This window comes from Sceloporus occidentalis, unplaced genomic scaffold (assembly GCF_023333645.1).
Source record: "Sceloporus occidentalis isolate IW3139 unplaced genomic scaffold, rSceOcc1.0.p SCAF_1, whole genome shotgun sequence".
In the NCBI taxonomy this organism is placed as follows: Eukaryota; Metazoa; Chordata; class Lepidosauria; order Squamata; family Phrynosomatidae; genus Sceloporus; species Sceloporus occidentalis.
The window spans coordinates 254969880-254987612 of record NW_028316981.1 but is presented as its reverse complement, the minus strand read 5'-3'; the positions used below and the strand labels follow the sequence as shown (position 1 = coordinate 254987612).

The 17733-nt window shown below is 37.6% G+C and overlaps 1 protein-coding gene across 2 annotated transcripts in view; it reads right to left on the bottom strand.

The window, feature by feature from the left end:
* Positions 1-1326: 1326 nt before the first annotated feature.
* The window catches only part of TRIM36 (tripartite motif containing 36), a 44811-nt gene continuing 28404 nt past the window's right edge, over positions 1327-17733 (bottom strand). Inside the window, exons 6-11 of one of the 2 annotated variants that reach the window (XM_089492146.1) lie at positions 15908-16161; positions 14306-14430; positions 13411-13704; positions 10070-10367; positions 6064-6144; positions 1327-2581 (exon numbers count right to left, since the gene is read on the bottom strand). In XM_089492146.1, coding sequence (XP_089348272.1) covers positions 2215-2581; positions 6064-6144; positions 10070-10367; positions 13411-13704; positions 14306-14430; positions 15908-16161 — 1419 coding nt within the window. In that variant the 3' untranslated portion in view covers positions 1327-2214. The remainder of the gene's footprint in view (positions 2582-6063; positions 6145-10069; positions 10368-13410; positions 13705-14305; positions 14431-15907; positions 16162-17733) is intronic. The other variant, XM_089492152.1, reaches the window with a different exon arrangement.

The following is a 17733-nucleotide window of genomic DNA, read 5'->3' as shown; positions in this document are numbered from 1 at the left end:
TTAAGTAGCTTTTAACATGATCTACTCACTCTTTCAATTTCCTTCCACAATGTTGATGTGACTTTAGACAAGCAGTCTTCAGTAAAATATGCTTTCCTTCTCTGAATTGTACTGCAGCTCTCCAACTTATTTAGACATTGTACTATATTTAGTTTTGCACAATGATTAGTGCAATGTAAATTCCGACAAAGAACAAGACTCAAATGAGTTCTGAAAATATAACACATTTTACCTTCATATAATCAAATGAGGACAAAACACTCTAATTCAAGATAACGTCATGCATATCAACTGGCAATTCCATTTTTCCCAGAAACACAGGGAAACCTACAAATTTACACTTAGCTTCCTTCACTTTGTATAAAAACAACAGATTGATGCTTTGAACACCAAAGCACAATGTGGTATTAGTTCCCCCAGATCTGCAACCCAGCATCTGCTTGATAGTTGCCATTAGAAAATTGATAAAACTGGAGAATGCAGTAAGAACAAGCCATTATGTTTGTCAATTTTATTAGAAAAACAAAAAACAAAACAAACTACATTTCCATTTCTCAGTATTTTCAAACAAGGCCTTATGGTTTCCATTAAAGCTTCAAATAATATTTTCAGAAACTGTCTACATGATGTACACTTGTATAGAACCTTGCAGATCACAGTGATCACTAACAGGTTAGTTAGTTATAGCAGCTATATTGTGAATGATCCACACGTTTCAGCTTAGTCTGCATGTAAAGTGCTCTCTTTGTGTCTCCCCCCCTCCTTTAAAAAAAAAAGATCCACACATCCCTTCTAGACGGCTTAGAAGTTTTCCATTATTGTGAAAAGTAAGAACTTCAATATTGGCAGATGGATAGACTTTTTCCTGGTCCCGTAAACTGAAGAGCAACCATCACTTTTTGTATAGAGTAGCTCCCAAACATTTCACTAACTACCAGAACTAATCCTACTTTTAATTCAAACAGTAGGGTGCATAAAGGCAGAAGAAATATCAAAATCTACATGTTGATAAATTATGACTTTTTAAAGCAGAATATAATCTCACTGTACAATAAATAAATTATGGCTTAATTAGAATTTCATAAATAAACACAGGCTAAAATTAACACTTTGGGCTATTCTTTATGATCCAGAATAACAGTTGACAAATTTTGGGAAACTGCTTCATGTTCCATGTTTTGGGGATGAGTACCAAGTAACATATACTAAACACCTATATTTCCACCCAAAGAAAATTATGATCAGAATTACAGTACTGTATGAACCTCTTTTTCAGAGCAACATTTTTCACACATTAAGCAGACTATATGGAACTTTAGATGCATTCTAGCTAACAGATGTGCACCAAAGATGACACCTTAAGGCAAAAGTGTCTCAAATGTAATTATCAGTGCATTTATTCTAAACACACTAAAACCCTTTATTTTATGAAGTTATAAAACATACCAACAAATGTTTTTCATATTTAAAAAACACATAAATATTAACTGTGACTGCATTTTATCCCCTGTCATATATGCAGAATTTTCAACACCAAGGTCTGATGTTTCAAGAGAAATTGCACTTATTTAAATATATTTAAATATAACATATAGGAGGTTACATACAGTACTGACACAAATGAGAACCTTATTATTAATCATTGATACAGCTATATTAGTTTTAAAAGTCATTTGTACAAAGTCAGAAGAAATCTGTCTTAGATACAATCATTATGACTCACCTTATCTTCCCACCATTTACCAGTTTTCTACTGCAGCATGGATTTACAATGTACTTTGCTCCCTTGCAAAGATAGTTCCTAAGACACCCAATTACTCAATGTTGTCAAAATATCCTCCTCTTAAAGTGAATGGACCCAATGCACAGCCACAAGAAATATACTGTTATGTGGAGCCTACTTCCATTTTTTAAAAATTGGAGTGTGAATACCATGTCAGTTATATAAAGGCTTAGAATCAGACAGGTCTCAAGCCTATGAAAGACAATAAGGCTACTGATCCAGGCATACAATTTCACTAAAAGCCAAAAAGGTAGTCAAACGAGTGACTTCAGGAAGATTTTTCTGGGCACTACAGCTGATAAGAGATTAATGTTTTTCTCCTCAATTAAAAAACAAAAAAGAACAGAAAGACTCTAAAGCAAGGGTGCAGCAAAAGCACTTAGGAGATATGATGTAATTAAGACATAATGCAAAAGATGGATTCTTGGGCATTACATGTCTTCATCTTGGTACTGCAAGTATTTTGCCGCAATAGTTTCTTCCAGATGAATTCCACAGCTACCCATCAATGCAAAGGCTGGATACATTTTATGAGAACAATCCACCTGACGCTCATAAAGACACTTCATCCGGTCTGCATCATAGAATCCAACTTTGCCTTTGTCACAATCAAGGCAGATTCCAATGCTTGATGGCATGGGAAGAATTCTGTTCAGAGAATCTTTAGGAGCAAGTGAAGCAGGAGAAGCCTTTGGAATAAAAAATTTCTTCATACCTAAGGTTACCAGTGTAAAAGGCTGCAAGGATTCAACAAAGATGTCTTCACTTCCACTGTCATGACCACTGTCTTGTTCATATCTAAAAAGAAAACATGTGATTTTATATGCACTTCAAGTATTGTTACATTACCTAAGATTTACAGTGAATCTTTTACAGTATAACACATTAACATTTTGACAATGCCCTGGTTCTTACAATCTTGTATATGAATCCAGATCATCTGGTATGCAGCTACACAGTGTGTGAGAGGAAGAGAGACACATCTATTGTAAGTATCCAATATTCAAAGGAAAACATACCCATCAAAGCATAAAAATTGGGGAGATTTAGAATGGTTTAATGAATACTGGCAGAGAAGAGGTTTATTCATTTTAGCTACTTAAACAAGATAACGATGGGAAACAGCCTCTGGCCTAAGGACTGTGGCCACGAATAATCCTCCTTCTCGTTTACTATGTCTTCTGCAAGGGAAAAGAATCAAAAATATTTGCAAAATATTTGCAAAATCAATTTGCAAAAAATATTTGCAAAATCAATTGCATTATTAAAATCTTTCGAAGTAATTTGAGAAATGGTACATTTCATACTACTGAGATATACAAATGACATTATGAAAGTTTCAGAATTTGCGGTTGAAAGTGAAACTGTGCAACTGATCTAAGAGAATTCAGAATATATAAACTGTTAGGGGAAGATATTATGAGAGTACAATTAACTTCTGTCAGCAATGAACAAATGCAAACAAATTGGATTCAAAAAAATTTGAAACCATAAAATCATACTCATCTGAAAAGAATATTTTCATGGCAATATTAACTAGCACAATTGTGAATGGTGCCAAAAAATCTTAAAAGTGGATGTGTGGCATGGTTTATGAAAATGACAGGCAACTGATTCTTTGTTGAGGTGCCTTCTTTATGTCATGTTTGCATACTATCTTTATCTGGACTGTCTGAAGTGTGCAAAGAAACCACTATAAATTTACATTTAGAATGCACGGGAAATGATAGGTTGAACAAGATAATTTTTTTACTTTCTTCTAACCACTTTCTCATATCTTCTAATAACCTGCCACTGTGTACTGGGCTTTTAATATACACTTGTCCCTCCTGATTTGTGGGGGATCCATTCTGGACACACACACCCGTAAATCAGAAATACTGCAGATATTCAAACCGCATTGGTTATCATGGAGGGGTGCTCCTGGGCATGCGCCCCGTTTTCTCCCTCCCTGCTTGCTGTCCATGAAGGAGCAAAACCAAAGATCCCAAGTCTGCAAATGGGAAGTGATGAGTGTATTATTAGCCAATTCATCTCTGGCTCCTAGATAATCTAGGACAGAGTGTGTGGTACTCTGGTTTCAAACATCTTATAGCCCAACTCTGATAATCTTCAGAAACTGAAGCAGACCAAAGGAGCAAGATCCTATTTCTGGAATGGAGAGAACATAGGTGCACCTCTATACTACAGCTCCTAGAAGTGGACCACTAGCTGGTATTATTTGAAAACATAACCTATAAGAGCTAAGAGGACAGATCAGCAAACTGCACTCTACATATGCTGTGATAATTTAACTTCATAACATTCTTCTTTCCCATCATTCCAGGATACAGACAAATTGTATGTGATTAATTCCGTGCTATCTAGACATTCAAAAATATAATGTCTGAGTCCTTAGAGCGGGGGGAGAGAAGGAGAGAGACAAAGATATACTGGTGCTTTCAAAGTGTAAATTTGAGTAAAGGTTAATGAATTCTACGCATGTTACATACACACATTATAAATCCTATGACACTGATTTTATTGCATGAACATGCTCAAATCATTCTTGTTTCAGGAGGCCAATGTTTACAGCCCACATTGCTGAGATACTACATGTAGTGAATGGGTGAGGAGGATGGAGGCAAGATATAGAGGAGACCTGGTGGGTAAATATTTTGTTGACTTGTGTGTGAGAGACAGAGAGAGGTGGGAAGAGAGAACTTATATCCACAGGCAGTTTTTCACCAAAACAGACTTACTTTCATTTCCAAAGAATCAAGTTGGGGAAAACACAACAGCTCAGGAAGATGACAAGAAAATGCTTTCAGGGAATACTTTGAAAACTGAATATACAGTGAGCCTGTGCCATATGTGGGCTTCACTTCTGTGGCTTTCAGTATACATTGAAGCTGCAGGAGAATCTAACGAATGGCACACGCCCCCATTATTTTCAATGAGGCGCAAGCATACGCGATTTTCCCCTTATGCGAGGGGGTCCGGAACAGATCCCCCGCATAAGGGAAGGGAGCACTGTATAGCCTTGATTGTACATATGCTTGATTTATCATACATATCCTTGATTTGTCATTATGTGCACATCAGAAACTGTGGTTTAAAATAACATCTGTCTTATTGAGTGAACCAGCTAAGTAACCACATTGGGTGATCTAATAACATTTATTTTCTTTTATACCACAATTCCTTATTCTCCTCAATGAAAGATTAGGAATCTAATAAAACTGGATTCTGGCTATTCCTCCTTTATGTGGGAGGAGGCAATGATGTGAAGTGCATGAGATATGCACTTTCGGTGGGTTGTATTCTGCTTATGCATGTAATTTCTGAAAACTGGATTAGCATTTGTGTTCATGCTCTGGTCCTGACAAATAGTTCCTTCTCTCAACTGAGGAGAAAAGGTTGATAAGAGAAATCAACTGGGATGATGAAAGTACAGTAGTATGGTGAAATGAACAAAATACTCCACTAACTTCAACCTCTTATTTTGGCTAACCCATGCCCAGCTATTATTTACCAGGGTGCATTCTATGGTGTGTAAATAAAATCTGAACTTCTATGACTGTGTGAAGGGTCATATGAAGATATTTTTCAGAAAACAAAAATCACATATTTTATAATATAATTTATACCAGGATTATCAATCTACTTTGCTAAAGAAAAGAAGTGCAAACAGGAAAGCTTAAAGGCAGATAGAGTAGCTACTCATGCTGAGAGGACTAATCACTGCATCTTTGCTTACTGTATATACTCATGTATAAGTCTAGAAATTTTAGTCTAAAAATTGACCCCCAAAAAACTGGGTCAACTTATCCACGGGTCAATGTAGGTACTGTACTTTAATTCTTATCAAAAAAAGAACCATAACCTGGTGAACGGTGAGAGCTTAATCTCTTTTTGGATCACCTAAAAGAAGTGTCAACCCCTCTACTATCTCATCCATCCAGTCTTTTGGGTGAGCACAAATAGTTGTGCTTGTCAAAACTTTCAAAGATCTTTAGCATCGTTTTCCTTTACTTCAGCCTTTACATCCTTCATTACATGCTGCTACGTTTTACCCTCAACTTATCCATGGATCATATCAAAATCCACAATTTTGGCCCCCAAACCTGACCTCAACTTATATATGAGGTCGACTTATAGTTGAGTATATACGGTATATTACGTCAAATAATATGAAAGGACATAATAAGAAAACATATGTCTCAATAATAACTATACTTCATTAGAACAAACTAAGAAGTATAAATTCTAAACTATATTAGTGTTTAAAAGTTGTCCACCTTTTCTCCATTCTTCCCCCCTCCACCTCTTTCTGGCCCTTCTCTTCTTGATGACAGATTAAGATGTCACGTAACTGTAATCTTAAGGGTGAAAAAGATGGCATCAGTCAGTACTATTAATGGGTTGAAAACAAGGGTTACGAACAAAGTACTAACTAATTGCTTCAGGATAAGTTCAAGCAGCCAGCACTAGCAAAATATATATCATAATACCACTATGGCAGCCACAATAGAGGAACAGTCATCCAATAAGGGAAGGATAGTTAGCACTCCCAAATGCTTCAGGTGAAAAAGAACTGGTATTGATTTGGTCAAGTAGTCATAAATGACTGCCATCTTTGGGCCTACATTTTTTTTAAAAAATCTTATCAATTTAAGCTATGGCTGCACATTTTTGAAAAAACAATAGACTTCTCAACTGATATAGAATATCTTGATTTCAGTAAGGCCTTTGACAAGGTTCCCCATGACATTCTTGCAAACAAGCTTGTAAAGTGTGGGCTAGACAAGGCAACTGTTACATGGATATCTAATTGGTTGACTGGCCGAACACAAAGGGTGCTCAACAATGGCTCCTTTTCATCCTGGAGAGAAGTGACCAGTGGGGTCCCACAGGGCTCTGTCCTGGGCCCAATGCTATTCAACATCTTTATCAATGACTTGGATGACAGAATTGGGGGCATACTTATCAAATTTGCAGATGACACCAAACTAGAAGGAGTAGCTAATACCCCAGAGGACAGGATCAAAATTCAAAATGACCTGAATAGGTTAGAAAGCTGGGCCAAAGCCAACAAAATGAATTTCAACACAGAGAAATGTAAGGTATTGCACTTAGCGTGGAAAAATGAAATGCACAGATATAGGATGGGCAATGCCTGGCTGAATGAGACTACATGTGAAAGTGATCTGGGAGTCCAAGTAGACCACAAGTTGAATATGAGTCAAGAGTGTGATGCGGCAGCTAAACAGGCCAATGGAATTTTAGGCTGCATCAATAAAAGTATAGTGTCTAGATTAAGGGAAGTAATAGACCCACTCTATTCTGCTCTGGTCAGGCCCCACCTGGAATATTGTGTCCAGTTCTGGGCACCAAAATTTAAAAAGGATGTGGAGAAACTGGAACATGTCCAAAGGAGGGCGACTAAAATGGTGAAGGGTGTGGAAATTATGCCCTATGAGGAATGACTTAGGGAGCTGGGGATTTTTAGCCTGCAGAAGAGAAGATTAAGAGGTTGATATGATAGCCCTGTTTAAATATTTGAAGGGGTGTCATATTGAGGAGGGAGCAAGCTTGTTTTCTGCTGTTCCAGAGACTAGGGCCCAGAACAATGGATGCAAGCTACAGGAAAAGATATTCCACCTCAACATTAGGAAGAACTTCCTGACAGTAAGGGCTGTCCGACAGTGGAACACTCTCCCTTGGAGTGTAGTGGAATCTCCCTCCTTTGAGGTCTTTAAACAGAGGCTGGATGGCCATCTGTCGGGGATGGTTTGATTTGGATTTACTGCATGGCAGGGGATTGGACTGGATGACCCCTGCGGTCTCTTCCAATTCTATTATTCTATGATTCTGTGAGGTCTGTTTTTGGAATCACTTACCAATTCCCCATTTACACAATTTTCTGTAATAAGTCTCTCTTTCGTTACTAACAAAATACCATTTATGAAACAAAGCAAGGCACTTTTATGAAAGCTAAAATCCTTAACAATTCATTCCAGTGTAAGGTAGGCAAAATAACAATTCATATTGCCCTCCAGTTAAAACCTATTTATGTGAATGGACAAGAAACTCTTATATGGTTGTGAATCTTTTCCATAATTGATACAGCTTGTTTTGGGGTAGCTTCTTTTGAGATATACATTTCATATGTCAAGTTTCAAACATAAGAGCAGATTTCCTAAAGGTTCTAGCTTTTACGTCTTTTAGGATAGCTTTTCTTTATCCCAACTGAAAAATGAAACAATTTTCATATGTCTTATAACATTTTGGACGCTCTCTCTCTCTGTGTAAAATATGTAACGTTTTTAACTTGTTAAGTACCTTAACGGTTTTATTAAATCTGCACACAATTGTTTCAGTTCCAAGCATTAAACATACACAATATGGAGGCTCTGCTTTGCATTGGTTCCGGTCCTACCTATCAGGCAGATTCCAGATGGTGTTGCTTGAGGATAGTTATTCGGCCAAGAGGGAGCTCAGGTCGGGCGTCCCTCAAGGCACGATTCTGTCCCCAATGCTGTTTAACATTTACATGAAGCCGCTGGGTGAAATCATCCAGACATGGGGCGGGGTGTTATCAGTACGCTGATGACACCCAAATATATTTCTCTGTGTCTTGGACTGATGCAGTGACTAAGGATGGTCTCTCTCCTCTGAATGCCTGCCTTACTTCGGTAATGGACTGGATGAGGAAAACGAACTCAAGCTGAATCCAGATAAGACGGAGGTACTTGCTATAGGGACCCCCAATCCGGGAATGGAATTATACCAACCAGTTCTGGACAGGGTCACACTACCACTGAAGGATACTGTTCGCAGTCTGGGGGTGTTCCTTGACTCATCTCTCCACCTGATGGCTCAGGTAGATGCGACGGTCAGGAGCTCTTGCTATCAGCTTTGGCTAATACGCCAGCTGCTCCCCTTCCTGGAGTGGGAAGACCTTGAAACACTGGTACATGCACTGGTAACCTCTCGGCTCGACTTTTGTAACGCGCTCTACATGGGGCTACTTTTGTGTCAAGTTCGGAAACTTCAACTGGATCAGAACATGGCAGCCAGGTTGGTGCCTTGAAGGACGCCTGACTGGGACTTCAAGTTCTGTTCATATCACACGAGTCTTAAAATCCCTCCACTGGTTGCCTATTAGTTTCCAGGCAAGATACAAAGTGTTGGTTTTAACCTTTAAAGCCCTACATGGCCTGGGTCCTGACTTCTTGTGGGAGCGCCTTCTCGCATATCATCCTCCCCACACTCTCCGTTCCGCTGGAAAGAATCTGCTCCAACCAAAGAGGACTAAACTCTCCACAGTGACCCAGAGTACCTTTTCAGCAGCTGCTCCTAGACTCTGGAACGACCTGCCGGATGAGATCCGTCAAATTACCACCTTGGAGTCCTTTAAGAAGGCCATTAAGACAGATCTCTTCCGCAGGCCTTTCCATATTCGAACATCTTTTTGCCTCCCCCCCCCCCCCCGCCATTTTCATGGAACTCTCATTGCTATCTCTTTCTATTTTAATTCCGATTGTATATTAATGCTTTTATACTCTTACTAGATTTAATTTCTTTTTAGTGTTAACTGTTTTTAAGATTGGGATAAAGAATGGGTTTTGCATTTTTAAGCATCTTTCTTTTAACTGTATTTTGCTATTTTTACTGTTGTAATCTGCTTGAATTCTTTGAGATTAAGCGGAATATAAATAAATTATAATTATATATTACAACACAGGCGTGGCAAGAGGCAAAGAGCTGTTTTAGGCATGCATAAATGACCCTGGGTTTGCCTAAAGATTTGTTTTGGTTTAATTTTCCTTTGAATGGCAGTCTTGCTTCAAACCCAAATGCATCTGAGGAAGTAGACTTAAGTCTATGAAAGCTCATGCAGCCAACTTCTTTCTTTAGTTAGTACAAGCTCTCTCTACATATTGATTCTACAGACTAACACAGCTATATCTTTGAATTGTACCACCATGGTAAATTGTTTTTGATACTCTCCATTTGAGAAAGAAGATGAAAAGCTAATGACTGATATGCAGAGATCCCAAATTTCCTTGAGCAAACATAAGAATTACCTGCACAGTTCATTACATGCAAGTGAACAGCTAGAAATACTGACCGCTTCCATCACGATACCTGATTAATAAAAGTGGAGCAAACTAGCTGTTATTTTGACCAGGGAACTTTTTAACTTATTTGGAAATTTGTGTGTGTATGTGTGTGTGTGTGTCTCTACAGCTATGTATCTATCTATATGAGAAACCATACAACCAAGAAAATGTTACTTACCTTGGGCTAGTGAGATCACGAGAATTATGGAACCATTCTTGGATCTTAACATCAGATGCAACTCCTACTTTCACAAGATATGAATAAGGCTCCACATGGAAAGCCCAGAAATGCTTTCCTTTTACAATACCAGTGTCTCCAATAATGTAGTCTAAGCTTGTATAGCAGCCTGCTTGGATACGTTCAGCTCCCAAAAGCAGAGGAAATCCAGCCCTGCTTTCCACGGCATTTCTCCTTGCGTTCAGTATGAGATGTTCACTGTTGTAACCACACTTGTCATCAAAAAGAAAACTAAAAACTGAAAAATAAATATGGATTTTAGGTCCATATGTTCTAATCAATTATAATTTTCCAAAAGTTCTATAAAAATATCTAGGATACTCCAGGTATAGATAGACATTGCCTTTTATTCTTAACAGCAAACTGGATAAGGATTCTCAGATATAAATTACTATAATACCTTGTCACCGTAAGTCAGTTCTAGAAATTTAGTTTTTAGCTCTAGAAATATCCTAAAATGCAAGGATGCCTTCTGCTTCATAAGTATCTATTTCTTTTTTGGATTAGACAATAAAGATGATAGAGACGTGATTAATATTTTTCCATATATTATGTAACACGTCCCTTTAAAAACATATATTCTTAGCTTGAGGTACATTCCAGGATACCTGTTTGAACTACCTTTTAGGATTGAGCAGTTGATACTTGCCGGGAATGATCATTCTTGTAGGAACAGACCACAATACTTGGGTTTGTTCCTTGTGCCAACCTTGTCAGGTAGGATCTTCAAAATTCCAAACCATTACTACCATTGCTTCCAAACCCCGCTGGGCCACATTGTAGGTAGAGCAGCTAATTGTTCTGCCCCCTCAGTCTGAAGAATCTGGGCACCTAGTTGTTTACTGGGGAGGCAAATAGGTCCACCTTTGGTATTCCGAACCTCTCTGTGATCAAGAGAAAGATTTCTGGGTGGAGATGCCACTCTACCTTGTCTATGTCTCTTCAGCTGAGCCAATCGGCCCTTGAATTCAATTTTCCTCTTATGTGTTCTGCTTGGAGATGGAAAAAGCTTTTCTCTGCCAAGGTCAGGAGTAGACTTGCCTCCTTCATTAGTGATTTGAACCTGGTGCCCCCTTATCTATTTATGTCCTTTATAAAAAAATATAAAATCAAGGTTGATATTTGAAATTGATACTTTTTTTGAACATTTTCAAACCATGGATGCTTGAATCAGTGTATAAGAAATGCAGGTATAAGAAAGGCCGACTGTACTGTACTTTAACTTTTTTTTTTTAAAGAACCATTCCCTGGTGAAAGGCAAGAGCATAAGCTGTCGTGGAATCACTGGCCCCTCTCTATTTTCTCAACCAACCAGCTTTTAATAAGAGTGCAAACAATTATACCTGCTGGAAATTTTAAAAGTTCTTTGGCATTGTTTTCCTTAGCTTCATCCCTTAGATCCTTTGCTACATGCCCCTAAATTTTACCCTCTACTTATCTTCAGCTCATATCAAAATCCATACTTTTTGCCACAAAATCTGCCCTCGGCTTATATATGAGGTCGACGTATACTTGAATATATACAGTATGTCCTTTAAAGCACTGTCCCCTTTAAGTGGAAGTGCCAAGTTCAAGACATAGGCCAAAATTGGAATATCAAACCCAGGGACAGCTAACTGCTCCATCAAGTCTTTTTCAAACCTGTATGTATATGTGTGTGTGTGTGTGTGTGTGTGTATATATATATATATATATATTTAAAATGTATCAGGAATGGGCAGTTTTACATCCTGAGATGTTATTTGCTGCAATACTGCAGCCAATTTACGGGCATTTTCCTGATATAAGGAAACCTCCTGTTCAGAATGTTTGGAAGGAATTAGAGTTAAATTAACAATACCCAAGTTCAGTGTGCTCTGTTTTGTTTTTGTCTACATTTCCACAGAACTTATCCTGTTACATCTTCTTTGTTCTTTTACATTATCAATTTCTTATCTGTAGTTTGCAACATAAAATTCATTAGCTGCTCCGTCACTAAAATCATATATTTCATTAGAATTAATATGTTGAATCAATGAACCATTTCACAGTAACATATTCAATTCTAAATTATGCTGCTTGCTAAATGAATTAGTTCCTTCTTGAACCTCTGGTCTAATTAAAACACATAAAATTTCCAATGAAATTTCCTTAAATTTCCAGTGCTATTAAAGTGTAACGTATTTGACTGTATTGCCCCATAGGTGATGACTGTCTTAATGAATTCTTGGTAGACATAGACGTTAAATTAATTTGCTGCTGTGTGTGACCCACCCTAAGAACTGCTTCTCAGGAAGGCATGTTTATGAGCCATTGTCAGTCTCAGCCCCCTGTTGACTAGTGCTTGAACTTGACTGGGCAGCTCCTTTCTTACAGCCTTTTTCTTATGGACTGAGTTTCCTGTTTCAAAATGGTGACCAGAAACCTTTTCTGTGTTTTTGCTCCCAACACCTCCTTTGCCGATACTAATGGATTCACCAGGTACAGACTTAGTCTTTATTTTCATCTTGTTTTGGCTTTAATCTGTTCAGTTTTACTAGGATTACCCACTCGTGTGGAGACTGTTGTACCATGGCTTTGATTCATTCATTTTTACCGGGATTATCCACTACTGAGAGACCGGTGTTTTGTCTCTCTCACTAGATGAGAGGATAATCATTTTTTTAGATGCGAATCCAATCCCATTTCAGAAACTTGTCATTCAACTGCTTGCTGGCTAACATTTTTAATATTTTTAATATTTATGACAGCCTCACCCTCCTCAAACTGCTTTCTCGCAGCTTTAGGATTTGGCAAATTTACCCAACTTCCTTCAGTCTGATGCTTGTGTTTCTCTGATAAAAGCCCACTATCAGCTGTGTCCTCCATTTTCTGCTGTTTGCATTTCTTAAGGCATATTTCTCATGCCTTCCCTGCCTATTTCTTAACACTAACTTATTTTCTAATTAACTGAGAGGAGAGGAGGCTTAATGCCTGACTAGTTAGCAAGGCAGGAAACCTAAAACTGAGGAGAGAGAGGTTGGAACCAACAATAATAACTGTTTGGAATTTTGAGGATCCTGCCTGTCAAGGTTGGCATGAGGAATAAACCCAAGTGTTGTGAACTGTTACTTAAGTCTCATGAGGAATCATGATAACTGCCTGTTTGGGTGAACTTTTCAGGTTCAAGCGTAACTGTCAGAACGTAAGGAACTGAAAAAACGTTTCATTTTAATATCTCTTTTAACATACATGCACAAACAGTCATAGTAAGACCTCAACCACCTTTAGTCAACTATTAGGGAATTTCTGAAATATCTTACCTGGAGCTGGTGGTGTGTGCAAGATAATCTCTCTGCTCCAAGGGCTACAGATAGATCCTTTATATCCTCTGACTCTGAAGGCATAACTGCTGTTTATGTCAAGGTCAGAGATTACTTCATTCTTGGTGATGACTTCTCTCTCTTGCCATACTGAGCTAGTTTCTTCTCTGTTAAGTTTACGGTATTCAAGGATGTAAGTATCAGTTGAACTTATTTTCTGTGGATGATCCCAACAGATCAAAGCTTTGTTATACATTTTGGTCTGTTCTTCATTGATTTCGGGTATATCAACACCTGGATCAAACATACAACAATTAATTCAGATTTTAAAATCAATTTAATTTCACTCCATTAAGCAACTTAAGGGGGAGGGACACTTACTTCATAGAATACATTCCATTGTAATTTACTCAACCTGGGTTATAATTCTTGCCCAACAACAGTCCTGCTCTTACCATTCATCCTTCCTTGGCAATGAGATGTTAGAAATGCTCTTAGCTGCTTCTGTTAATATCTTTCCTTGACTCATTACCAATTTGAAAGTGCTTGAATCTACTGATAGTGAAAGAAAAGGGAACTCCAGGATGTGTTTCCATGTGTACATGCACACACTGAAAGTATCAGAACTTAACTTGATCTTAACACTCTACCTTAATTCCCAGTTAAACTTAATAAATAAATTAAAACTCCATCGCCTATTTCCAAATGTCTAGGATTTGCCTTCACTCCAAAAATATTTCAAGACATAACTATATCTCTAAGGTGTTTTTTCCCATGAAGATATTATTGTTACATAGTATAAGATCAGTTTCTGAAAAAAGATGAAAAGAGAAAGATAGAGCATTCATGGTCAAGGTGTGAAGAAATATTACGTAGTCCTTCCATTTAAACTTACCACTTGACTGAAAACACAGGTCTCCAAGAGCCTCCTGCTGTTTTGCGATGTCAATAACAAAATCTTCAAAAGAGGCTTGGGCCGCAGGTCTGAAACTCCTCAAAGACTCAGTAGCTTTTTGAATTCTGTATGTAGAAGAGGTTTACTAGCTATGCATTTACACTTTCTAACAAAATAGCATTTAGGCTCTTAGAGAAACAGAGAAGCTCTTATTAATGAAAAATACTACAAACAGAATGATACTAAAGTACATGATTTCTATAACTATTATTTTATTTTAATTATTTTATTTTATAATTGCTTCTTGTATCTCTGAATTAATAATTCTTTGGAAAAGTATTAATTTAAATCCAACTTCCTGTGTTACCGTGGAACACACACTAGAAGCAGCTGAATATGTATTAATTAACTTGTAATTTTCTACTATATAATTTAGAATTAAAGAGGGTGAAAACACAATCCACAGAAACTTTCCCCTATGTAAACTAATTTCCTCTATGTAAACTAATGGATGGGAGCTGCATGGGAGACCTATGATTTTGTAATGTGGGCTTAGATTCAAAGGGTCCCATTTACAAACAGAAAGTGGCTAGTTTTTAACCCTGCACTGCAGTCAAGTCTGACAGGTCACCAAGTTCAAAATTCAGACTTCAGTAGTTAAAACTCAGAAAAACTTTATGCAGTAACTATAAATCCAGTTCAGAGATGTTTGGTGTCAGAACTAAAGAACAAGCTTTAACTTTGCCTAACTGAACTATACACAATTTGCCCCTCTCATTCCCATGCTGTCCCTTCTTTGTTGTTATGGTTAGATTCTTTTCACAGAAACGGCTTTGAATAGGCTTGACTCATGCCTGCTTCCTCTCCAGTATTATCTTACCACCTGTGTCTGAGATCACCATGGCCTGTTACAGACTGCCAAAATAAAGCTGCTTCGGGTCTCTTTGGAGGTATGCTGTTTAAATGATGCATGCACCCTAAGAATCCGGAAGCTGCACCAAAGCTGCACTCCAGTGCTTAGGAATGGAGTGTGGCTTGGGCGCAACCTCCGGACTCTTAGGACCCATGTATCATTTAAATAGCATACCTCCAAAGAGACCATAGCAGCTTTATTTTGGGCAGTCTGTAACAGGCCAGCGTCTCTGCAATAGCATTTCTATTATATAGCCCATCACACCAACTTCCCAACATTTTATGGCAGGAAAGGTAAATTTGCAACTCATGACAACTGCATACTCATGCTGAGGCTCCTCCAAACCATGGAAGTGGCTTGGTGTGAAATATGAGAACATTCATCAGAAAGGGACAATGAGAAGAACTAGTGCACATGAGGAGCACTTGTACAATGATTTTTATATCCAGCCCACACTCCAGAACAAGTCATCCTCTAAATAATAATAAAATAATAATAAAAAGTTTATTTTTATCCCGCTTTTCCAACTTTGATCAAAGCGGCATACAGAATTTAGATAAAAAATACACCAAGATAAAAACAGTTTAAGCAACATTTAAAAACAGTCACAATAACAACACAGGGCCAGCTGAGTGGGGGAATCCTCTGAGGTACATCATCTAAACTTATTCAGAAGTTAAATGACATACCTTTCATGAAGCTGTTTCGCTGTTTGAACAAAACAAGACTGGTCTGTTTCTTTGAGAACTTCTTGGGCATATCCTACTAGACCATTATTTTCTAGAAGTCCCTGATACTCTTCTATTTGATAATGCAATTTCTCCAGTCTCAGGTTTTTGGAAGCTTCAATAGCCCTGAGTGCAGTTGTTCTCCTCTCTTCTAAAACATCAAACAACCTATCAAAGTTGTTAGAAGCTTCTTCCTTGGCTCTTTCACAATTGCACTATTTAAAAAAATACACATAATTTACGTTAATGTTGAAAACCAACGAGAACAGTTTTCATCAGTTAGAGTGGGTCCTTGCTATCAGTAGGCTTGCCATCTGTGGGCAGCATGCCCTATTGCTCCCAATGGTGGCACATGTATGTGGCCACATTAAGCAGCTGTACACACATCGCACTGCAATTAAGGACAACAGGACTTGAGGTCCTGCATTTTTTGCCTCTGTGTGGAGGTCCAGAATGGATCCCCTATGGATACAAAGGTCCAACTGTACTAGGAGAATTTAAAGAGGCATAGACAGATTCATATAATGTGCAAAAATAAGAATCTAGGTCAATATGGATAGTTATTTATCAACTGCAGATAATGCTTAAAGTATCTGAGGATATGGTATAATAAATGTGTTACTCTTTAAAACAGCCACAAGACTCTATTGTTTTTTATCCATCTGGGGGGATATTAAGTTTTTGTGCAAAGTACACATTAATATTTTATTACTCAGTTTAACTACAAAAAGGTTAGGTAAGCAACAATTTCTAGTTGAATCAAATTCATCACTTCGTTACATAAAGAAACTAGCAATAACCAGCTAATATCCTCACCTGAATAATGAGTTACTTTAATAAACTAAAACATTGTGAAGATTTCCTCCTATATTCAGGTGAAAGTGTGCCTCACCTGAAGTAGCTGTGTGACATCTAAAAATATCTCAAACCCTACATTTCTAATGTACTTCTTTTAAAAAAAACCTCCAGCATTTCTTAATTTACTTTACAATAGAGAAGTTTGGCTATTTTAAAAAAGCAAAGCATATTTACAGTGCCAATGCGTCAAATAATTGTACATTTCACCACAACAGAGTTTGAACATTAAACCTAGCACCACTGATTAAAAGCTAAGTATCTTACTGATAGCTCTTTGTTTTTTGGGGGTGGGGGGATTTTCACAAATACAGAACTATCTAGAACATCATAGTGATTTTCAGTCCAAACACAACTGAACTCAAACTAAAATGTATAACTCAAACTAAATTTGTGACTTTTACCTAACAGCTAGGGCAGGATATACATTACAAAAATGTCCTTTGAGGGAATGGTTAAATCAAATCATCCTGCAACACACACATTGCCCTCAATCTAGTACCACCTTGGCAAGTGCTTTAAAAAACATTTAAAGAGACATGAGATCTCATCATGGATTCTAGCAGCTTATCTAGTTTGCCCCTAAGTATTCATATAAGTACATACAGAAGTAATAGAGTTGTGTTTGTGTGATTTTAAAACTCTCATTATATAATTCCATTACCACAGTTTTACTTACTAGAACCAGCACATATCTCGTGTCTAAAAGTCTCATGGATCATCCATTCTATATATCTAAAACAATCCTAGACACATATGCCTACATGATTTATTTCAAAAGTCAACAGTGAATGTAAGAAGAGCCATGCTAGATCAGACCAAAGGGCTCATCCAATATTCTGTCTACACAATAGCCATCACAGTTGCCTATAGCAAAATCCACCAGCAGGACATGAATACAACTTGTGTTCTCAAACAACAAATGTACATAA